The sequence below is a fragment of the Fringilla coelebs genome (genome assembly GCF_963513975.1).
Source record: "Fringilla coelebs genome assembly, chromosome: 19".
Taxonomy (NCBI): Eukaryota; Metazoa; Chordata; class Aves; order Passeriformes; family Fringillidae; genus Fringilla; species Fringilla coelebs.
The window spans coordinates 686,622-709,149 of record NC_140045.1 but is presented as its reverse complement, the minus strand read 5'-3'; the positions used below and the strand labels follow the sequence as shown (position 1 = coordinate 709,149).

Below are 22,528 nucleotides of genomic sequence, written 5' to 3'. Positions count from 1 at the left end.
CACAGCCAGGAAACTCCCCCCAGTCTGTGCCCCAGTTACCAGTCCCCCAGAGTAACTGGTTTGCTGTCTCACAAGGCACTTGGGTCTTTTTTCCCCTGATTTGATGATGGTGAGGATTTCCCTGTCCCTGGGGGCTGTGCAAGGCCCCCCTCCCTCTGCCAGTCCAGTGCACACCCCTCCACCAACACCCAGCAGCCAGAGGGAGAACAAAGCCCAGGAGTGTGGGAAGAGCAGGACGGCTCAGGGTACAGGGGATGGGATGGATTTGGCCTCAGATTCCAGGGGAGCAGCGTGGCCTCTCCCTGTGACCCACGCTGGGTCAGGACCAGGAGATCACAAACTGCTCCCACATTGGCAGCGACACAGGGACTCTCAGCACCTGAGGGGAGAAGGAAGGTGAGAGCCAGCCAGGAGTGTCAGAGCCCAGGGGAGTCCTGCCCCTCAAGAGCCACAGCCTGGCACAGTCCTGGTGCCACAGATCCCCGGGAAGGGCACCCCTGGCCTGAGCTGTGCCATCGCTGGGGCCAGACCCACAGCTGCACTCTGGGTGCCTTCCTGGCCATCACCCCTGCCCAGGCTGGGAGGCAGCACTCACCTGGGTGTCACTGCGGTAGGAGAAGTCACTGACGATGGCCCCGTTGGCCAGGACTCGCCGGGGAGGGCTGGTGACCCCCAGCACAGTGACAGCCTCCAGCAGGACCCCGTCCAGGTGGGCGCTGGCCCGCAGCAGCAGGCTGAGCACGGCGTCCTGGGCACACGGGGATGGCACCCTGTGCTCCCAGCTCAGCCACCCTGGTGCGCCCAGGGCTCCTCCAGGTGTGCCAGGGCCACCGGGAGCCCTGCCCAGCCCCTGCCCGCAGCTCCCCCGCTCACTCACGTTGGAGGCCAGGAAGAGGAGCTCGGTGTAGTCGCCCCTCTCAAAGGTCTCCCAGCTCTCCCCATCGTCCCAGAACAGCTCTCCCCTGGCGAAGCCATCCCGGGTCAGTGCCACCACCAGGGCCATGCCCTTCCCACGGGACTGGGCAGTGCTGAGGGCAGGTTCCTAGGGCAGGGGGCAGGCACAGCTCAGGGCGCTGCCCAGCCCTGCAGCCCCTGGCATTGTCCTGGCAGCGCTGTGGGCACTGCTGCCCTCCCAGGCTGCTCAGGGAGGTCACCGTGGTGTCACCACGGAGCAGAGGGGACTCACCTGCAGGGGCAGGATGTGCCCTGCACGGACATGGACGTTGATGGTGTCCAGGGGCGCTGGCAGGAGGATCCACTGCCCTTTGCTGTGGATGGTGGAGTCCTACACGGGGACAAAGAGAGGGAAGAGCAGGCACAAGGTGCCACATGGCAGGGGGGCCCAGCTCGGTGCCAGAGCCCTCAAATGGCCACCTGCAAAGGCAGGCGAGGCACGAGACCCACACACAGCCCCAGGGGGCTGGTGGGATGCAGGAATGGGCACGAGGTGCCACAGCAAAGCAGGAGCACCCACCCCTGTGAGGCTGTACCACGTCCCTGCTGGGAAGTAGCCGCTGACTTTGGTCTGTCCTGCCTCCAGCACGGGGGTGACGAGCAGCCCCCCGCCCCACAGGAGCTGGCGGTCCACGGCCCAGGTGTTGGGGTCTGTGGGGAACCTGGGCAAGGAGAGGAGGGAGGGCAGCACCACGAGACCCTGCAGCCGCCCCCGCTGAGCCCGGCGGGGCTGGCACTCACTCGAGGAACAGGGGCCGTGCCACGGTCTGCCCGGCGCTGTGAGCCCGGTGGAACAGCGTGTAGAGGAAGGGCAGCAGCGAGTAGCGGAGGCGCAGGGCGTTCCTCATGGCAGCCTGGGCGGGCGGGCTGAAGGCAAAGGGCTCCTGCGGCTGCGGGGAGGGGAACGGCCCCAGGGGATGCTCAGCCCATGGGGAGGGAACGGCCCCAGGGGATGCTCAGCCCATGTTGGGAGGAACAAGGGCGCATTTCAGGGATGCAGGATGGACTCTGCCGGCACTGGCAGAGTTCTGCAGCTGAACCAGGCACCTTCCCACGCTGGCAGGGCAGCCCTGGCGGGGCCCGGAGCCCCCTGCCCGGCGGGTGGGGGCTCCCAGGGCTCACCCGGGTGCCGTGGTCGTTGTGGTTCCTCATGAAGGGGTAGAAGGCGCCCAGCTGGGTCCAGCGCACGCACAGCTCCTCGCTGGTGTCGCCCAGGAAGCCGCAGATGTCGGCACCCACCAGCGGCACGCCGAAGAGGTTGAAGAGCAGCACCTCTGCAGAGGGCACAGAGGGCATCAGGGCTCTGCAGCACCCGGGATGGAGCCTGTGGAGGAGCCCCTGGCTGTGGGGGCAAGGGGAAGCAGGGCTGTGGGTGCACAGCCTACCTGGTATGGAGTAGTAGAGCTGCTGCCAGTCGCTGCCAACATCCCCTGTCCAGTGCCCGGCGTAGCGGCCGTGCCCAGCGAAGGTGGAGCGTGAGATGATGAAGGGACGCTTGCCCCGGACCCTCAGCAGAGCACTGGGAGTGGGAAGGGTCTGCTCAGCACCCCCCAGCTGGGGAAGGGGCTCAGGGCTCCCACAGTGCCCTGTGCTCCACACCAAACCTCACCCACCCCCCCCGCCTGCCCGCGCTGGGTGTCTCCCAGCTCTGCACCCCAGGATGTGCAGGAGCTCAGGCAGGAGCCCCAGGCTCACTTGTGGGAGGCGATGGCCTCGGTCAGCCCGTACAGGCTGTGCAGGTTGTAGTGAGAGGACAGGTACTGCTGGCTGGAGGCACAGATGGTCCCGGCCTGCAGGCGGCCCCCAAACACACCTGCAGGGGAGAGGTGGAGCTCAGAGCATCCCCCGGGCTCCTCCCAGCTTATCCAGAGCCGGGGCAGGGCTGGAACCCACCCCTGTACCTGGCACGTAGGGGGGATGCTCCAGGTTGTTGTTGGGGCAGCCGTCCTGGGAGCCCTCCACGAAGTTGGACGGCTCATTCATGTCCTGGGAGGGAAGGAAAGGACAGGATGGCCCCGCTGCCGCACCGGGGCCCTGCAGAGTGCAGGGCAGGAGCCAGGGCCAGCAGCTGCACAGCGCCACTCACAAGCCACATGCCATCGAAGGGCACTTGCTCGTGGAAGTCCTTCACCATGTCGTGCCACCACTCGTGAGTCTCGGGGTTGGTGAAGTCCGGGAAGGCTGTGGGGCCCGGCCACACCTGCGGCAGGGAGAGCGTTGGGCACAGCCCCCAGCCCCACACGCCACCCCACCTTCCACCACGGCCCCCCAAAGGTTTCTCCCCCACTCTGGGGCTGCCACAGCCCCATGGAGCCCTGTCCCGTGGGCGCCGGGGCTGCTCCCCACACGCACCTTCCCGATCAGGGGCTGCCCCGTGGAGTTCCGGATGAACACCCCTCGCTCCAGGCCCTCGTCGTAGGGCTTGTAGGTGCCAGGGGGCCCCGAGCTGCTGATCCCTGCATCCTGGAAGGGCACAAAGCCAGGGCAACAGCAGGGAACGGCCGGCCCTGCCCTCATCACCACCCTGGGGCAGCTGAACCCGCGCCAGCCTGCCCGTGCGACTCACCACAATCATGATGTACCTCAGCCCGCGGCTGTGGAAGTCCCGCACCATCTCCGGGTAGTCCTTGAAGCTTTTCTTGTTGAAGGTGAAATCCCTCTTGGCATCTGCATAATCCAGGTCGTTCCACTGCACATCCTGGGGATGGAGGCACCGTGGCTGGGGCAGGAGCAGGGACCCCCCGTGCTGGGGCTGCCGGCAGCCCCCCAGGGCCCCCGGGAGCAGCCAGGACCTACCAGGGGGAAGCGGGCTGCTGTCATGTTGGCCACCACCTGCCGGGTGATGTCGGTGGAGGAGTAGCCCCAGCGGCACAGGTGGAAGCCCAGGCCCCAGTACGGAGGCATGAAGGGGTACCCTGGAGGGAGGAGGGTGGGTGCTGGCAGGGATGGCCCAGCCCTGTGGCACCCCAGAGCCCTGCTGGGCCACCCCAGAGCCCTGCTGGGCCACATGGCTCACGGCATACCAACCACATCCAGGTACTGCCGCACCACACTCTTAGGGTCGGGGCCCAGGAAGATGTAGAAGTCCAGGATCCCCCCCGTCGTGCGCCAGGTCAGGGCCGGGCTGGGCTGCAGGAGCACGTCTGGGGGAGCAGAAGGGCCAGGGGAGGAAGGTGAGGATGAGGACAGAGCCAGGCCCACGCCCGGCGCCCCACGGGACTCACCCATGGCATTGCTGTTCAGCAGAAAGACGCCGTGGGCTGAACCATCGTCCTCCATCACCAGGTAGAAAGGGTGGGAGCCGTAGAGGTTGACGTGGGGCTGGAGCAGAGCACGGTGTGGTGCCAGTGAGGCTCTGCCGGAGACCCCCACACCTACCCGACCGCCCCCACCCCCAGTCAGGAGCACTGGCAAACCCAGGGCTGTGCTCCCAAACTCTGTCACCTCAGCCGAGCCCTGCCCTGAGCCAGAGCCCTGCAAACACTCCCAAGCAGCACAGAGCTGCAGGGGGGACAAAGCTGGGCCTGGGGACAAGGTCCCATGGGCTTTTCCAGTGTTATGGCCGAGGCCCAGAGCTGAACCAGCACACACACATCTCCCCAGCCCCGGGAGAGGCCGCAGGGCCACCCCAGGAGCACAGCTGAATCTGTGTCCCTGTCCCTCAGCCCCGTTCCGTACCGCAGGTGCCATGTCCCGATTCCAGAGGGTGACCCTGGTCCAGGCTGTGTCAAGGAACAGCGGTGTCAGGTGCTCCCCCAGCCCCGAAATGAAACGGGAGGGCAGGGAGGTGGAGATCTGCAGGAACTGGTCTGTGAAGAAGAGGGGTGCGACCGTGGTGTTCAGCCTGCGGAGAGAGAGGGGGACTCGGCCAACAGCTGGGCAGGGACGCGGGTGCTCATCACCACGGGAAATAAAACCAAGTTTTGTCTGAGCTCTGGGATTCGTGGTTCCCTGCCCAGCCACGGAACTGCAGAGGGAGTGAAAGTAAACCCCCCACTGCTGTCACCAGTGCGGCAGGCGAACAGCAGTGTCCCTGCAGCCATCCCGGCTCTGCGGGGCTGTGCGGGTCTCCAGCCCGAATCCCCCGGGGGGCACGGGGCACTCACAGGACTCTCCCGCCGCGCTGCCGGCACACGACGAGGCCGAAGGGCTCCTGGCTGACCTGCAGCCCGTACAGCGTGGACGGGGCTCGGCCGCGCACCCGCGGCGTGGCCAGCGGCACCTCATAGCGCGGCCGGGCCGCGTCCCGGAGCTGCGGGGAGAGCGGTCAGCGGGGAACGGGCACCGGGCCCGCCGGGCCGCGTCCCGGAGCTGCGGGGAGAGCGGTCAGCGGGGAACGGGCACCGGGCCCCGCCGGGCCGCGTCCCGGAGCTGCGGGGAGAGCGGTCAGCGGGGAACAGGCACCGGGCCCCCCGGGCCGGGCCGCACCGTGAAGCGCAGGCGGGCCGGGGTCTCCAGCGCCAGCTCCAGCCGCAGCTCGTCCGCCGCTGCCGGCAGGAAAGCGGCGGCCACGCGGCGCAGGCGGGCGGAGAAGCCGCTCTCGGTGGCCGTCAGGTTCTCGGCGCGGTAGCTGCGGTAGCCGCGGGGGAAGAAGCACCAGGGCGGGCCGGGCCCGGAGCGGGGCCCGGGCCCGGGGCTGTAGCAGCAGCCCCGCGCCTCGCAGCCCGCCCGCGACAGGAGCCGCTCGGGGCCGCAGTCGAAGCGGCCCCCCGGGGACACCTCGCAGGCGGCAGCGTCGGGGCCCCGCGCCGCGGCCGGCACCGGCACCGGGACCAGCAGCGCCAGCAGCGCGGCCGCCAGCCCCGGGCCCGGCCCCATGGCCCGGCCTGCGCCTGCCGGCAGCGGGGACGCACCGGCACCGACACCGGCACCGGCACCGCGCGGCGCCTCCGCCGCCCCGGAGCCGCCCGGCCCCGCTGCTGCCGGGGCTGGGTCGCCCCCACCGCGGGAAATCGGGGCTACACCGGGGCGGGGCGGGGAGGCGGAGCTGCTCGGGGCCGAGAAAGTGAAACGTAAACAGAAACATACCGAAAGAATTACAATGGTACGTCTGAAATAAACATTGTACTCGGCAAAGTAAATATTATACCCTGCACCTGCTTATCATCTATCTATTTATTTATTTATTTACAAACTCTGGAGCCTGTGGAAGAATATAAAAGATACTACATGTATTTTCTATGTTTCTGTCAGGCTTTCTGTGACCTCAGCTTCGCTCTCAGGTGACTCGACCTTGGATTTCGGTGACCTGAGCTTGGACCTCAAGCAGTGATGGAGCCACTGCAGAGCCCTTTGGTGCTCGGGCTGTTCCTCCTGGATCTGCTGTACGATGCTGTTAATGGCCTGCAGCCGATCCTCCAGTTTCTCCTGCTGGTTCATGCACGCCTCTTCAGTGTGGCACAGGGCCTTGTACTTCCCCTGCATCAGTGCCTGCAGCTGCTTCTGGCGCGCCTGGTGGGCCACAATCTCCAACAGGTTCTGAGAAAAGCAAGAAGAGAAGGGGCTGTGACAGCGGGAAAAGCATGGGTGGGACTTGTGTCAGGTGCCACGACCATCACTTTGACAAGGGAAGGACAGTGCTGTGAATTCCCCACCATAACAGCCAAACAGCACCCCCAGCCCAGGCGTTCGAGAGGGACAGATGTCACAGAAGTCCATGAATCAGAGAAATTCCCACATACACAAGGCAACCCTCGCCAGGACGGGGTTTCAATACGTCAGGCTGGCTCTTGGAGAGCCCCCAAAACGTGCTCAGCTAATGTGTGGCTCTAACACACTACAGCACACCCAGCTGAGGACAGAGAGGAAGCAGAGGAAGCAGCAGGCTCTGTCTGGCTCACAAGCTGTAAGGGAGTGCATGTGCTCACCCATCGTTTCTCATTCTGAAGAAATTCCCTGTCCAAGCTGAGGCTCTCAGTCTCAGCCTGGAGCTGGTACACTTCCTGCTGCTTTTCTGAAAAGTTGTCAGTGAGGGACTCTTGGATGGTCTCCAGCTCCTGCATGGTTTGGTTGCATTCATAAATGTTCTAGTAAATGGAAGAGAAGGGAATGGCAGATTTCAGTTCTCTAGTTCAGCTGCACTCCTGACCATCCTCCCAGAACTGGGTTGTGCAGGATTTTCAATGAATGATTTTCCAAGCCTGCCCCTGTGCTGGCACAGGGTCACTGCTGTGCTCACTGGGGCTCACCACAAGGCCAACCCCAGCTGTGTGAGCTCCTGCAGCCCCACTTTCCTTGCTCACCTCCTGGATTTCCCTGATCTTCTTCTTCAGCTCCTGTGTCCTGCTTTGGCAGTCGCTCTTGGTGCTGTGTTTCAGTTTGCTCTGAGCCTCTGCCCGATCTGTTATTGTCTCTCTTTGGGAAACACAGGCCTCCATCGCCCGGATCAGCATCTCCTGCTGCTTCTGCAGCTGCCCATAGCGCACCTGCCGTTTGCCAAGACACAAACCAGCCTCAGGATCCCAAAGGTTTGCCAACAGCACCCGGGGAAGCTGTGCGGGGGGCACATCCCAGCAGCACAAACCAGATATATGGGACATGAGTGCCTGCAAGGCAGGTTTGGTCCAAGTCCAAACCTGGTTTGCTGTGTGTGGATCTGGAAGGCAGATGCCTGGATTATCAACTTGTCTAAACCAATACTCAAAATGTTAGTCTGAGCCTCATTAGCAAGAGCAGAAGCAGAAAAGCAGAAACGTCCTGAGAATGAAGGAGATGAGCTTCTCTGCCAGGAGAGGGAACACTTCCCTAAACCGGTGATTAAAGTGATGCAATATTTAGTAATCAACACTGCACATAAATCAGGGTCAGATAATCAGGTGGCAGACATACTGCAATTTAAATAGATTTCTTGGGAGTATCCAGATCCTGCTGAGGCTGGCATGGGGAATGCAGGATGCGTGGGCTGGATGTGCTCAGTTCAGTCGAGCAGGGGTTTAGAGTCCCACCCTGGGCCCTGCCACTTCTCCAGCCTGTTTCTCATCTCCTGCCTCATGTTTCAGCCACCCCAAGGCTGAGTACACTGGGTGGCTTCCCCTCCTCAGCCCCCCTTCCCAGTGCCTCACTTGCATCCTCCGAATCTCTGTTTTCATGTCATGGATTTCACCGTGTTCCAACAGAGCATCTGTTGCTTCCCGCATCTCCTTTGCCAGCTGGAACTTCTTCTCCCACAGCAGGATCTGATGCCTTCAGAGAAGAAAGGGGAAGGAAGGAGAAAGTTGGACCCACAATGACCTGCCCAGTGCATCACACTCACTGCCACTTCCTGGCAGAGTCTTCCCATATGGATCTTGGCAATGTCCAGCTCACACACACTGGAACTGTTAATGCCAACATCCTCCCAGCTCCTGCTGCTTCCACAGACTGCTGAAACACCTTGCAAACATTCATCCCCTTCTCCAGGAAGGCTAGAAGCACATTTGCTGGTGCCAGGTTTGGTGACTGCAGGAGAATGGGAATGTGGACACAGTCCCACAGGACTGTGGCACTCTGGTACTTACTCTGCTTCTACCAGGCTGTTCAGGAGCCTTTCCTTCTCCTCAGTCAGTTTACTGTGCCTCTCCTGCATCTCCATGGATTCTTTTTCTGCTGCCTAGATTTGGGAAGAACAAAACAATGCAGAGTTGTCAGGCTGAGAAGGTTTTCCAGGATCACTGTTTTCCTCTGATCTGCACAGGAGGCTGAGATCTGGGAATGAGGTGCCAGGTGCCTCAGTACCTTGAGAGACTGCACAAACTCGTTCTCTGTAACAATTCTGCCATTTTGCAGGTCCTCAACGCTGCTGTTGTTCTTGTTGATCAACGTGTTCAACTTTATCAAGTCATTTGACATGTTCTTCATGTGCCGTTCCACGTCCTTCTGCTCTTTTATTTCCTGCTGAATTTCATCTATGGGTGAACAGAAAAAAGTCTTAGAATTCCCCTGAGCGCTGGGTTGAACAGAAACAAGGTGTGACAAATGGCTATCAGAGCTGGCAACACCTCAGGTACAGCCACCTGTGTCCCATGAAATGATCCAGCCAAAATTAATTTCCACAGGCTCAAAAATCAAAAAAAGGTTTTGAAGGAGACTCCTGTGGGGAAAAGTTGGGTTTGGCCAAGGAAAGGGCAGTCGTTGCTGGGGACATTCACCTGCCCACTACTTGCACACCTTATTGAACAAGTGTAACTGGTGACATTGTCACTTAGGGTCCGACTGTCAGGACAGTAGGATCAGTCCTTGGAGGAGTAACCCGGTGCAATCAGCAGCAGTGCCTGGGCTGTTGGTGTTCCTGCTCACCATGCCAGGAGCGCTCTTTGGGGCAGCCCCAGCTTTTCCCACCTGTAACCCTCCCCTCCCTTTCCCCCCCTTCACAGATGGACATTTCAAGGCAGAGTTGAACTTTAAGGAAACACAAACTCTCCAGGCGCAGCTTCCTCTGCTGCATGATGATCCTCTGCTTCTGCAGCGTGTCCAGGGAGGTGATCTGTTCCTCCTTCTCCCGTGTCAGCTTCACCAGCTCCTTCTGCTCACTCAGCCAGTACTTCTGCAACGTCACCGCCTCGGAGTTGCAATCTTCTATCTGCTGGTTCAGCCTGTTGATCTCAATCTCCAGTGGGCCCAGTTCTTGCCCCTGTACAAGAGCAAAGTTTGGGCTAAATCAGGCAGAAGCTGCCTGAGTTGTTTACAGCATCTGGACATTCCAAAGCTTGCAGAGGATGTGCCACAGGACTCATTTCCCCATGGGTATCCATCAGGTCTTACCCTGCCAGGGACAGATCTGGGAGTCACCCCAAGAGGGCCAACCCTCAAACCACTGAAATCTCACTGTCTGCCCCATTCTCCCCTCCTCAGTGTTTGCAGACTCTTCCAACAAGATTCTATTCACTCACTGATGCCATTTGACATTTTCATCAGGTGCAGGCAAGTCCCGGAGGGATCTGTGCCAGGCACACCCTCATTTCACAACTCCCTTCACTGCATTATGAACTGATAAACAGAAACCCCTGCATTAACCAGTGCAGCTTTTAAATCACAGTGCCTGAATGTTTGAACTACCCAACACTTAACACAGTTACATTGATCAGGGACATCTGTGGCCACCACAAAGAATAAAATCAAAATTGGGACTGAAACACAAAAGTACCTACCCCCTGCTGAGAAAGCAGCATCTCCAACTTCTTGTTGTACAGGCAGATGATCCCTCCCTTCTTCTCAGCCACGATCCTGGACTTTGCAATCTCATTTTCCTGGCAGATGATCTGTTCATTCACATTTTTTATTTCCTTGTCCACCTCACAGAGTATTTTTTGGTGAACTGTCAGCCTGCAGCTAGTATTGGTTGCATTCAGAATAATCTGGGCCACATCGTTCTCAACCTTGTAAAAGTGCAGCTCCTGGGAATATCAAGAGAGAAAACACATCACTGTCCCCAGCAGCCCCTTGGTGGGTTGTAATGCCACTTGTCCAGCACAGGAGTCAGGAGACTGAGCTTCTACTCCCAGCTCTGTACTACAAGCCACAAGCTGCTCACCCTCTGTGTATCTTTGCTTCTGCATCAATCGCCAGGTAATACAATATCTACCTCTCCCGTTGAAAAGCATTAAGGAGCTTTAACATTCCAAAAACCTTTAAGAGACCTCGTTCATCCCTTCTGCAATGAGCCCTTGCCCAGCTGTTTCCAGTTACCTGCCACCAGTACCAGGACATCACAGCACTGTCCCTTCTCCAGCACACCTGGCACACGCACCGAGCAACCAGCACAGCACTCACAGGTGTGAGAAGGGCTGGGCTGAGCTTTCTGATCCTTTTGAGTGATCCACTTATACACTCCCAGAGAGAGCAACTTATCATGGATTAAAGAACTGAACAGTTGGACTGTTCCTTGGGTCTTCCTCAGAACTGAGAGCTGCCTGCATCCCATTCCATGATGAATTATAGAAATGAAAATTAGTTAAAATTCGGTTACAGAAGTACCACAGGCCCACCGTTTTTCTTTAGTACATCAGAAATGCTAGTGCTTTATAGTAAACACTCATCATGTTGCCCACTTTTTAAGCAAAGGACAGTGTGGTTTGTGTCAGGCCTTTTTGGCCTCTCTCACACACCAGAATCCTGCAATAAGATCACAGGGAGAACCAGACTGGAGAGGCAAACTCAGCAGAGCCTCAATGCAGACCTGAAACCAGAACAAAGTCACTGGCAAAGCCTGCTGGGGACCCAGTGCTGCAGTGGCTCCTGCCCTGCCCTCCCAAGGGGGGATGCCATACCAGGTCGCTTTTTCTGCTCCGCAGTTTCTCAGCCAGCTGGGAGAAGTGCTTTGCAACTTTGCTGGATAACCTCTGGTCCTGAAGCTTTGCCATGATTTCACTCTCTAGCTGCTCGTTGGCATAAGTTCCCTTCTCTATTCCCTTCCTGATGGACAGCAACTCATTCAGGTGAGCAGCCTGGTCCTAAAAGGTTGGGAGACAGACACAGGATCACTACAACTGTCTGAGGAAGGACATTCAATTCGAGTATTCAAAAGGATTCATGTTCCATGGCCTCTCCTCACCATCCTGGTCCTGCTGAGAGCCTCCTGTGTCTCATGGAGAACACGAGTGTAGGTGCCAGTCTGAACCTGCAGGGCCTCCTGCTCCTGCAGGCACTGGGCAATCAGCTTCCTTGTCACACTGGCATCATTCTGGCACCGGTTCAGGAGCCTGACAAGGTTCTCATTCTTCTCCTCCTCTTTCCTGATGGACCTCCCACAGCCATGGATGTCCCCTTCCAGGGACTTGAGGTCACGTCTGTAGTTGCTGGAGGGGCAAAGAGGATGGAAAGTTCATCACAGGGATTGGTGCTGAGCAGCCACCCACAAATTCCTCTTTTCAAACACGTTATTGCAGCAACAACTGCCCAAGAAGGAAGATGTTGGTAAGGGCTCAGCTGCAATGGCAGTGCAGAGTCAGCAGGAGATGGATGGAGACATTAAGATTTAAAAGTAAATGTGTAGGGAAATTGATTCCTTCTTTCAGTGCTGTCCCAGCCCCCATTCCAACCAGGATGTCACCATATAAAAGCAGATTGTTTGTTCTCAGAGAATCAGTCAAGCTTTAAGGCTCATGAGCAAATAAACACTTCCTCTGGCAATACAGGGAGGTTTTCCTGAACATTTCCAAAGGCCTCACAAAACCCTGATAATGAGAGATAAACCCTTCCTGACATCCAGGTCGTTGGAGTAAGAAATGTTGCAAAGGTGAGAGAACTCTTTTAAAGGAATAAAACACAACCATAAAAACTCTAGGCAGCTTCAAGAACCCCCCACATTCCAAGGGAGAGATGTGGTTAGGATAAAGAAAGCAGCAACAAAGAAAGTTCTTCTCATCCTTTAAATTTATTACATACTTCAGAGCAGGGAACTTGTTCTGCCTGACATGCCCTGCCCACACAGCGCTGAACCTCACAGGAGACTAAACCCCACTGGAATCTCCTTCTAGAATCCCTCCTGCCCAAATCTGAGGTGTCCTCAGGGCCTGGTTTCAGACCCTACCTCAGCAGCTCCTGAGTGACAACATAGGCCTCATCTCTCTGCTTCATTCCAGCCAAGCTGCTGTTCCAGTGGTCCATCAGCTTCTTTTTCTCCATGTTAATAGCCTGGACCTCCAGACCAGCCTGGGGAACAGAGAGATGGCAAACAGGATGAATCTACACTGTGTTAAAAAAAACAAACAGTTACAATACAATTTTTTTTCTTTTCCTGTTCATAATGTGCTGAGCAGGATCAGCTTCGACTCCGTGGCTGGTTCATTTCTCAGCAGCCCACAGAGCACAGGTCTGCATGAAAAAAGTGCTGAGAAGGACAGGAGGAAGTGATTTACAGGCACTTCTTAAGGACAAAGGAAAAGAAAAAAACTCCTCATTCTTCCAAACAGGAACAAACTGCGAAACTCTGTCCCACATTGTGCACAGCACGTGAGCACGGGCCAGAGGGGTCAGCCCTGCCAGAGGGAAATATTAACCCCAGGGGACAAGTCCCCTCCTACCTCAGCGATTGCCTGCCGGGTCACTTTTGTGTCCTCTGCCTGGGCCACCAGCTGAGCTTCAAACACAGCAATTTGTTCCTGGAGCTGCTGGACTCTCCTTGTCAGCCGGTCCAGGAAAAGGTCCTACAGAGCCAGAGCCAAACAGTCCAGGGTGAGTCACGGAACCTCAGTCTAAACCAACTGGATCCTACAAGAATAATACCAGCTAAAAAAGGGAATTAAACTGGCAGCTGGGTTAGACTGGAGTCCTACTGAAACGTTCCCATTCATGCACAAAGGGCTCAGGACTGCAGCAGGGATGGCTTGCAGGACAATGAAACCTTTGCTGACTGTTTATTATTGCAGCTGCAGGAAATTGATAGGTCAGCTCTGAAGCCACAATCCCTCCTGTCAGCACTGAGTTCACCTGTCCAGCTACTGGAAATCTTAACAATGTATATTTGAAAATCCTTTGTGAAAACTCTCCTAAATCCACTGTATTTCAACAGTTTACACGGAATTCTGCAGAGCAGTGCCCGTGGATTGTGTCCTGGAAGGCAGCAGAGGGAGCTCCAGCACCGACTGGCTCTGCTCATTCCCAAAGTTCACTTTCCATTGTGAAATTCTGTGATTCAGAATCATTCTCAAGACCTGTACCCATGATATTTCTTCATTAAATATCTTCCTTCCCCCCAACCCCTTCTCCTCGAGTGAAAAACTATTTACTGTCCTGAGGCTTGCAAACCCTCTGGACAGTGTTGCCATCCTGGGGCAGGCAGGGCTTCTCCTTTTCAGATAAGCCTCTAGAGGGTTTTTTTTTCAGTTATGTGAGAAAAATATCCCCACTCATTTTCCATGATTCAATTGCTCTAGCCTTCCTCCTGACAAGGTGGCACATCCTCCAGGACTGACTGCTGGCACCTGCATTTATTTATTTCAAAGACAGCTTTTCTTAGTACCTGTTTTTTCTTTTCCACCTCAGCCTGGATCCTGTCTGCCTCAGCCCTCCTTGCTGACTGTTTCATCAGTAAAAGCCGGTGATACATCTCCTGGTCCATGCTCTGCACGTAGAGGAGCTCCAAGGCCAGGTTTTCAATCTGGGTCTGCATTGTGGAAACTGAGGGGACAAGAGGCAAAATAGTTACAGAGGAGTTTGTTTGTAGGGTACACCTCGAACAGAGATAAAAGAGAAAGAAATACAGAAGCTCCTGAAGCAAAACCTCTCACACATCAGGTAACCAGCCCACCCCAGCATACACATTTACATCAGCTCTGGAGTACAGCTCCACAACCAAAGACCCTGGCAAGCAGTTCCTGGACTCCCAGCTCACAGAATTCCAGGAGAATCCATGAAACTTTTCAGTGAGCTCATTATTCCTGATTAATTATCTCGCTGCACTTTCCAATCCAGCGCTAGCCTAAAATTCCAATTAATTTCTCCACGCAGCCCTAGAATTGGGAAACACTGCCAGGACTGCCTGGGTCACCTTTCTTGCGTTCCCCCTCGGTGCTGTGACACATTTCCTTGTGAGCAGCCCTGAGGGCCTGCAGCTCCTCCTCCAGCTGCTCCCGCTCCAGCGCCGCCTGCCACCAGCGCTCGTGGCTCTTCTCCAGCTGCTCCTCCAGCTGCCCCAGCTGCTGCTGGGCTCCATACAGGATCACCCCCAGCTCTTCCCTCTGCTCCTTGCTGGTCTTCATGGCTGATCTCTGCAGACACAAGAGGGGAGCGGCTGTGTCCCAGCAGCCCGGGCAGCAGGGGCTGTGGGGAGGTGAGGGAGGGGCTGGGTACCATTCCCTGCAGGTCCAGGTTCACTTGCTCTATCTGCTTGGTGAGGTAATTCTTCAGGGCAGCCTGGAACCTTGTCATCAGAGGCTGTAAAGAAGGACAGTAGTAAAGCTTATTAATATCAATACTTGTGTAAATAGATTATGAAGAAGCCTCCCTGCTAGGTCCCCCAGCCAATAGAACATCTTATTTCTGCCACAGCCACTTGTGTGCTTATTTCAGCTACACTCACTGCAAGTGAGAGATGTTACAGGCTGGGTTTGTGCTGATGCCAAAAAGTGAGAATGTTCGAAAATCAGAACCATGCCAGAAGAGCTACATCTGAGAACCCACCCTTGCTGCAAGGAGTTCTCTTGCAGAGGAACTGCAGGGATCAGATTTACCCACTGCACTGCTCAGTGCTCACGTCTGAGCCTGCAGCTCCGGGGTCAGGACTGAATGGCACAGGCAGCAGTTAATACTCTGGCAAAACTGATTTTCACACCTGCAGCTGAACTGCCACTGCTTACAGCTCACCTCACACAAACACCAACCCTGCAAAGAACAGCAAGATTTGAAGACTTCTCACATGTTCTGGGTCCAGGACGAGCAGCTCTGTTTCTCCTTTTTTCGTCCTCCGTTTTCTCCTCTCAGGTTCCTCAGCTGCCTTCTCCCTTCTTGGGCTGCCATGGTCACTGGGGAGCTCAGAGCTCGGCCCTGCATGGTGAGAGCTGGGTCCTCCTCCTCTCCCTGGGTCACAGAGAAGGAAAAAGGCAAAGCAGCAGGATCAGATTGCACAGCACTGTGCCTCTGGCTGGATGAACAACGGCCAGAAAGGGACAGAGCAGAGCTGTGCTCCAAGCTCTGGGGGTACCTGGCTCAGCTGCAGGTGCTCCCGAGGGAGGGGGAGAGGCTCCTCCACCTGGGCCTGGCTGCTCCATGGCGCCCTGGGCAGGGGGACAAAGGTTGGTCACATTCTGCATTGTCTGGGAAAGCCTCAGGGGATGTTTCCTGACACATAAACCACCTTTTCCATCTAACTCTATTTACCCCTACACATCTGCTCGTTTTTGTCACGGGACGTGAGCAATGCAAGCAAAGGATCAGCACAAGGGCCTGGCTCTACAGCCAGCACAGACACTCCCAAAATATAATTATAGTGCCCCACTTGTGCCGAGCCAGGAAGACTTCTCCTCCTGCAGGGGCAATGCCTGCTTGCTCCTCCAGAGGAACAGACTCCCTTGTCTTTGCCATTCTTCCCTGGCCTGGCACACTGCACAGGTGAAAAGCAGAGCAGCACATTGCCATTTGCACTTCATTCTAATGCTGTGGTATTTTTTGCCACAGAAGTTTTATTTAGAAGTTTAATCTCATTTACAAAAATAGTCACCGAGCAAGCCCTGGGATTGTAAAGATCCTGACAAAACTTCTCCACATCACTTACAGTTCCACGTGCTTCTAGTTCACCTCTATTAAAAAAAATCCCTTACAGATTTATTAAAGAAATTCATCCAGCACAACATGTAGCCAAATTATTCTGGTTCTTCTTCCTCTCTTTTTAAAGAGAGGGTGAGCAGCGGGACTGGGCACCAGGGAGGCACGGGGACGTGCCGGACGGTACCGGGCCGGCGGTGGAGGGGACGGGCAGTGCCAGGCTGCAGTGGAACCGGACCGGGCAGTACCGGGCCGCGGTGGAGGGGACGGGCAGTGCCAGGCTGCAGTGGAACCGGACAGGGCAGTACCGGGCCGCGGTGGAGGGAACGGAACCGGGACGGGAGGGGAGAGGAGGGGACGAGACGGCCGATCCGAGGAGCAGTGGGGAGGACGGGCGGTACTGAGGGGGTATGGAATGGGGTGGACAGCACGGTGCGGGCCGGCGGAGGATTCCCGGGCAGTCCAGTCCAGTCCAGTCCAGTCCAGTCCAGTCCAGTCCAGGCCCGGCCCGGCCCGGCTCCGACTCACCCGCTGCGGCTCCGCCATGTTGCCGTTGCCAGGCAACGCATCAACACCCGCTCACGTGACCGCCCGGGCCGCACCACTGCGGCCCGCGGGGGGGGCGGGGGGCTCGGGCCGCACCATTCCCGGCGCGCGGGGGGGCTTGGGCCACGCTCCGTCCCCCGCCAGCCCCGGTTCCGCCCGCGGGCCCCGGTACCGGCACCGGGCGGGTCCCCTGTGCTCTCCTCGGGCCGAGCAGCCGCGGGCCGGACGGACGGGCGGGGCCGCGGTGCGGGCACAGCCCCACGGGCCGGACGGAGCGGGCGGGCGGCGGCAGCGGCCCCGCGCAGGGCCGGGAGCGGCGGCGGCGGCGGCTCCGAGCCCGCCCCGGGCTGGGCAGCGCCGGAGCTTCCCCGGACTCGTCTGTGCCGGTACAGCGGGGCCCGACCGGGCTGGGGGCGGCGGAGCGTGGGGGGCCGGGTGATTCTGTAGCGCTGCCCCGGGACCCCCGTGCCCGGCACCGGGATCCTGCCGGTACCCGGGCAGCTCCGTGTTTGATCCCGCTCTTTGTCCGCCCTTCCCACGGCGGAGCCCCGCGGAGGGCGGCGGGAGCGGGCGGGTGCTCCGGGACGACGGGAGCTTGTTCGGGGATAGGATGTTATCCGGGGGTCGGGATGCTGGCCGGGGTTAGGATGCCGGCCGGGGTCGGGATGCCGTCCGGGGGTCGGGATGCTGTCCGGGGTCGGGATCCTATCCGGGGTTAGGATGCTGTCCGGGGTCGGGATGCAGTCTGGGGTCGGGATGCCGTCCGGGGGTTAGGATGCAGTCTGGGCGTCGGGATGCTGGCCGGGGGTCGGGATCCTATCCGGGGGTCAGGATGCCTTCATGGGTCGGGATGCTGTCCGGGGTCGGGATCCTATCCGGGGGTCGGGATGCCGACCGGGGTCGGGATGCAGTCTGGGGTCGGGATGCTGGCCGGGGGTCGGGATGCAGTCCAGGTTTAGGATGCATTCCGGGGGTCGGGATGCCGCCGGGGGCGCTGGTGGAAATCGAAATAGTTCTTAAACTTTCTCTTCTGTTCTTTCCGTGCTGCTCCGTGCAGTTTGGGGTGTTTCAATGTTTTCCTTCCTTTTGGGGACCTGGTCTTCTCCCAGGTGACCCCAACACCAGCCTGAGCCCTGTTAGCCGCGGGGAAGGTGGGTGGAGGACCATGGGCAGTGGTTTGAGGAGCAGGCAGGGGTTGTGGGGTGCTGCGCTGCTCTCTGTGCTGCTGATGCTGTAGAATAACTCGGCTGTTCTCTGGGACATCTGCCCTGTCGGGTCTCGGGCTTGTCTTGCAGAGGTGCTTTGTTCTTAGCTGCTGCTCGGAACGGGAAGGAAAAGGCAGGTCTGGGTGTCCGAGTGGCAGAGCTGCTGCGTGCTCTGATGTCTGTCCCACTGAGAACGGAGCAGGCAGCTCACCCACCGGCTGTGATCCACACTCCTGGGTTTGAGCTGCTGCTTTTTGAGAATCCTGAGGGTGTTATCGGGACAGAGCACCAGGATGTTGGAAATAAAAAGCCATAAAAGCGTTTCCTGTGGCCCGAGCAGTGCAGACAAGTGGCGTGAAACAGGGACAGAGGGACATGTGGCGCACACAGTGCCTCAGTGACAGGGTGTGCTGTTGGTGAGTTTGGCTGGGGATGGGTGAGTTTTGTTTGCCTTTTGTTTGCTTTGTTTGCTTTCTGATGCCTGAGCAGGTGTGGCTGGGAGCAGCCAGCCCTGACACAGCATTCCCTTTCCCTTTCCATCCCTGGAGTCCCAGGATTCAGGCTGCTGCCCCGTTTTCACCTGCTCAGCTGAGGTGCATCTGAGCAAAGTCGGTCCCGCTCTAGCGACTGCATTTGGAATTGTGGAGATTTTGGCTGTTCCCTTCCCTTGCTCTTGCTCCGTGAGCCGCTGCTGCTCCAGCAGGGCAGCAATGAAACACTTCTTGGTGACCTACATAATTCCCCCCATGAGATGGGATGACTTCAGAGTGGCTCCCCATGGTAAATGCTTTTCCTTGATTTGGCTGGATCCTCTTGACTGGCTCCAGCTAGGGAGGAGTTTGGAAAGCTTTTCTCTTTTTATTCCCAATGTCAAGGTACTGTAATACAAAGGGAAGGTCGTACAAGGGCTCTCATGTGCCTGCAGAGGAGCAGAGATGAAGTGAGTGACCAGCTGAGAGTGGCACAGCAGATCCACCCGGGGACTGGAGGCAGCTGAGTCCTGACTCCGGGCTCCACACTCCAGTTGCTCTGTGCTTGAGAGTTCCAAACCTGGCACTTGCTGTTCCCGAGGGGAGAGAGGCAGGGACTGTGCAGTGTCTGAGCCCCACTGCTGCAGCAACTCTGCACTCCTTAAATATGTAAAATTGAATTCAAGTTGTTAAGGGCAAGAAAGAAAACGAGCCTGTTGTGTTTTTCCTCCCAAAGACATTTCATAGTTGAGCATGTGCTGCTGTTTGACAGCTCGTGTTTCTGGCCGGGTCATGTTTCACCTCCAGAGCCCTGCAGTTCGGTTATGTGGCTGGTAAAGTCAATGTGCCCCGTGAGCCAGAGTGCACAGGGGGCTCAGCCCTGGAGCTGTGGCTGCTGCCAGCCCAGGCTGCTGGCCCTGCTCCGGGGCTGGGCTCCTGGAGGAGAGGAGCGGGGTGCCCCCGGTGCCCCCGGTGCCCAGAGATGTGCTGGGTGTGTCGGTGTGCACCCCGGGATGCAGGAATGGGCTCCTGGGGGAGAGGAGCGGGGTGCCCCCGGTGCCCCCAGTGCCCAGAGATGTGCTGGGTGTGTCAGTGTGCACCCCGGGATGCAGGAATGGGCTCCTGGGGGAGAGGAGCAGGGTGCCCCCGGTGCCCCCGGTGCCCAGAGATGTGCTGGGTGTGTTGGTGTGCACCCCGGGATGCAGGAATGGGCTCCTGGGGGAGAGGAGCAGGCTGCCCCCGGTGCCCCCGGTGCCCAGAGATGTGCTGGGTGTGTCAGTGTACTCTCTGGGATGCAGGAATGGGCTCCTGGAGGAGAGGAGCAGGCTGCCCCCGGTGCCCCCGGTGCCCAGAGATGTGCTGGGTGTGTCGGTGTGCACCCCGGGATGCAGGAATGTCGAGCCACCGGAGGCAGCAGCCTTTGGAGCAGCAGCAGGTGCCAAGTGAGGTCCTGTGCCAAGGCAAACAGGATCCTGGGGATGGTTCTGGGCAAGGAAGGGCATCCTGGGGAGGGCTGGATGCTGCTGGCTGGAGCTGGACAGGCTCTGGGGAAGAGGCTCCGTGGGTGATTGCAGGAATTGGCTCCCCAGCACTTCCTCACTCACGAAGCTGAGAAGTGCTGGCACCGACTGGGAGAGCAGCCAGGGCTGTGTGAACAGACACAGGAGCTGGAGAGAAGATTTTTAGTGGCAACGGTTGATGTGTGGGAGAAGAAAATGTGTGTGTGCTTAATAAATATTGGCACTCAGCAAGAGCTTATCAGCTAACGCAGTGCTTCAGCTTCTGGAGAGCTGAGCTGGCTCTGCCTCACTGAGAAGAATCCCCTCAGATCAGCAGATAAATACGAAATTGATATGAAAAATGGGGTTTTTGAATGGTGCTGATTTACTGCTGCCTGAGCTGTGGGACGGTTCCTGCTGCTTTCCCAGAGGCAGCAGCAGTTCCTGCCTGTCCCCACGACCCAGGCCCCACGGATTGTGTGTGCAGATGTTGTCCCACGTGGAAAAGGGCTGAGAATACAGCCAACCCTGCAGATTTGGTGTCTGTGATTTGCTGCTTTCTGTTGTATGAACTCCTGTGTTTTAGAAAGGAGGTGCACTTTCCCAAGCTGAGTTTCAGGGACTTTTGGGGCTGTACCAGTAGCTTAGATAACCTTCAGAGGTCCAGCCCACCACCTGGTCCCCACTGGGACTGACTGGGTATTTATTTCTGTGGCCTTCCAAACCCCAGCATTGTAAATGGCCCCTTGGGGTTCCCTGTTCTGGTGCACCGTTGTCCCAGCTGCTAGAATGGCAACACTAGGTATTCCTTGCCACAGTTCAGCTGCCCTACAGCTTCTTCTGTCCTTCATCAACAGCTCTTCCTTTCTTTGGCAGTGACAGTTCCCATGTGTGAAGGCTTTTAATACATTTCCCTCACTTTTATCTTCCATTGGCAATCTCTCTCCCTGGCCCAGATAACTCTTGTCACCCTCCCTGAAACTGTCCTGTGACTCACATCTGTTTTTCATTAATCCCTCAACCAAAGCTACAGAGAATTCCCTGGCCTGTGAGAACAGTGCAAGGATTGAGTTTCCTGGTGATATATAAATATCCCAGAGTGTCTGGCTACTGTCTGCAGCACTGCAGTGGTCTCTGATTTCTGATGTGCAGCTCTTCTGCGAGGCAAGTCCAACAGACTGAATTTCTGAGCTGGCAGGACACCATATTCCAAACCTTTTGTCTTTTCTTTTTTTTGTTTCCTCTTCCCAGCCCTGTGTGTACCTGCAGCGCCTTCCACCTGCACGTGCGGGCAGTGCTGAACAACAGGTGTTCTGCAGGATCAAAGCAAGACTTCCCTTCAAATTCCTCGGGCTTTCCAGGGAGCAGCTTTTGATCTTTACCTGTCTCTTTGTTCTTTCTGTGCCTGCCTAAGGCTCATTAAGTGCTGCCTCTGTTGGCAGAGACGTCCTGACCCTCCCGTGCCTCCCTGGGAGCACCCAGAGAGCTGCAGCAGGACATCACACGCCCTCTTGTTTCTCAAGTGCCTCTCCAGCTCCTGTCCCTGCGCTTCCTGAGGAAGCACTCCCTGGCCAGCAGCAGCCACCAGCTGCTGCCTCCTTCCTCCTGTGCATCCCCTGGTTTTTGGGGCTCTGAGGAAGTCCCTGACAGGGATGAAGGTCTGTGCCGCTGCAGCCGGTGTTGTGCTGACAGGTGACCCTGCCCAGGTGTGCTGGAGGCCCAGGTGGCTCTGCATCCCTGCCCCTGACTCCCCTGGCCCTGTTTGGAAACAGCATGTCATAACTCAGTGTGGGGAAGGAGAAGTTGCGCCAGAATTTACTGTCTGTCCTTGCAGGGTGCAATGAGAGGAAAGGTGATTTTTCCTCCCTAAATGTGGTTGAGGCAAATGAATTTCTGCCAGGTGTAACTCAGAGCCTGAAACTGTGGATTTTGGCAATGTGGACAAGAATGAGCTTAGGGCTTGGCTGTTGTTTGGTTTTTGGGGCTGAGGCATGAGGATACATGTGTCTGGTGCTAGAAGGGGACCAGGAGTGTGCAGGACTTGCAAAGTGATTCTCTCATCCCAAGCCCTTGCTGGTAGAGAGCAGGGCTGAGGCTCCTCCATCAAGCCCAGCAAAGGCCGAAACACAGGAACTGCCTCTGCTGTGATTCCAGCTGACAGATGTGGCCATTGGAGTTAAACCAATAGTTTGTCCTTTAATGAAGGCTCTGTCAACAGCTTGGCAGTCTCATTTGCAGTCTCCTGCATGTACCAATCTGTCAGAGGCAGGACAGCTATTTTCCCTCCCTGCAGCCCTCACTCTGCCCTTTGGGAAGTGCCCCTTTGCCATTTCTGCCTTCTGCCCTCCTGGGCTGGCTGGATTTGCCGTCAAAACCAGATTAAGGAAATCAGAGCTGTTCAACATCAGACAGTGCTTGCTTAGGCCCTTAAGTATTTCCTCAGAAGGTGCCCCAGGCCAGGGCCTGTCTGCTTGATTTCCCTCTCTGGCTCTCGTGGCCGTGCCCTGCAGCCCAGCGTGGGGCTGAGCTCCCCAGGCCTGGGAGCCTGGCTGTGTCTGGGTGTGCTGGGTCACGCTGGCCTGGTCACAGCAAGGGAACAAAAGTGGGAGTTTCCTCTTCTCCTGTGGGCTTGGCAGAACAGAAACTGCTGTGGTTCTGTGCTGGGGATGGCTGCAGG

General features: G+C 57.5%; 3 protein-coding genes across 5 annotated transcripts in view; 1 reads left to right on the top strand and 2 right to left on the bottom strand.

Annotated features, from left to right (window-relative positions):
• Positions 1–12: 12 nt before the first annotated feature.
• On the bottom strand, positions 13–5,873 carry GAA (alpha glucosidase). The gene is made up of 19 exons (XM_084218370.1): positions 5,383–5,873; positions 5,061–5,206; positions 4,633–4,798; positions 4,179–4,275; positions 3,978–4,097; positions 3,751–3,869; positions 3,521–3,652; positions 3,307–3,417; positions 3,041–3,154; positions 2,856–2,940; positions 2,650–2,767; positions 2,340–2,473; positions 2,077–2,228; positions 1,696–1,844; positions 1,475–1,616; positions 1,187–1,285; positions 878–1,042; positions 596–748; positions 13–379 (listed from the first exon to the last, which is right to left on the bottom strand). Exons 1-19 carry the CDS (start codon positions 5,770–5,772, stop codon positions 320–322), a joined length of 2,652 nt encoding a protein of 883 aa, XP_084074496.1. The 5' UTR covers positions 5,773–5,873; the 3' UTR covers positions 13–319.
• A 259-nt stretch (positions 5,874–6,132) lies between these two features.
• CCDC40 (coiled-coil domain 40 molecular ruler complex subunit) lies at positions 6,133–16,683 on the bottom strand (the record flags this gene model as incomplete). Its single annotated transcript, XM_084218534.1, has 18 exons — positions 16,660–16,683; positions 15,572–15,644; positions 15,287–15,447; positions 14,722–14,805; positions 14,420–14,639; positions 13,892–14,049; positions 12,954–13,076; positions 12,461–12,582; positions 11,483–11,726; positions 11,199–11,381; positions 10,080–10,325; positions 9,349–9,562; positions 8,668–8,837; positions 8,451–8,542; positions 8,016–8,136; positions 7,197–7,379; positions 6,822–6,980; positions 6,133–6,432 (listed from the first exon to the last, which is right to left on the bottom strand). Exons 1-18 carry the CDS (start codon positions 16,675–16,677, stop codon positions 6,133–6,135), a joined length of 2,871 nt encoding a protein of 956 aa, XP_084074660.1. The 5' UTR covers positions 16,678–16,683.
• A 134-nt stretch (positions 16,684–16,817) lies between these two features.
• The window catches only part of TBC1D16 (TBC1 domain family member 16), a 30,241-nt gene continuing 24,530 nt past the window's right edge, over positions 16,818–22,528 (top strand). For 2 of the 3 annotated variants that reach the window (XM_084218712.1, XM_084218711.1), the window contains exon 1: positions 16,818–17,063. The gene's annotated coding sequence lies outside the window, so the exon portion shown is untranslated. The remainder of the gene's footprint in view (positions 17,064–22,528) is intronic. The other variant, XM_084218713.1, reaches the window with a different exon arrangement.

Excerpts from the sequence above, each read along its gene's own strand:
- GAA (XM_084218370.1), bottom strand. The coding sequence starts at position 5,772 with ATGGGGCCGGGCCCGGGGCTGGCGGCCGCGCTGCTGGCGCTGCTGGTC. Across the intron at positions 4,799-5,060 it reads CAGCGCGGCGGGAGAGTCCT|GCTGAACACCACGGTCGCAC; the intron begins GTGAGTGCCCCG and ends CTCTCTCCGCAG. Across the intron at positions 2,474-2,649 it reads GAGGCCATCGCCTCCCACAA|TGCTCTGCTGAGGGTCCGGG; the intron begins GTGAGCCTGGGG and ends TCCCACTCCCAG.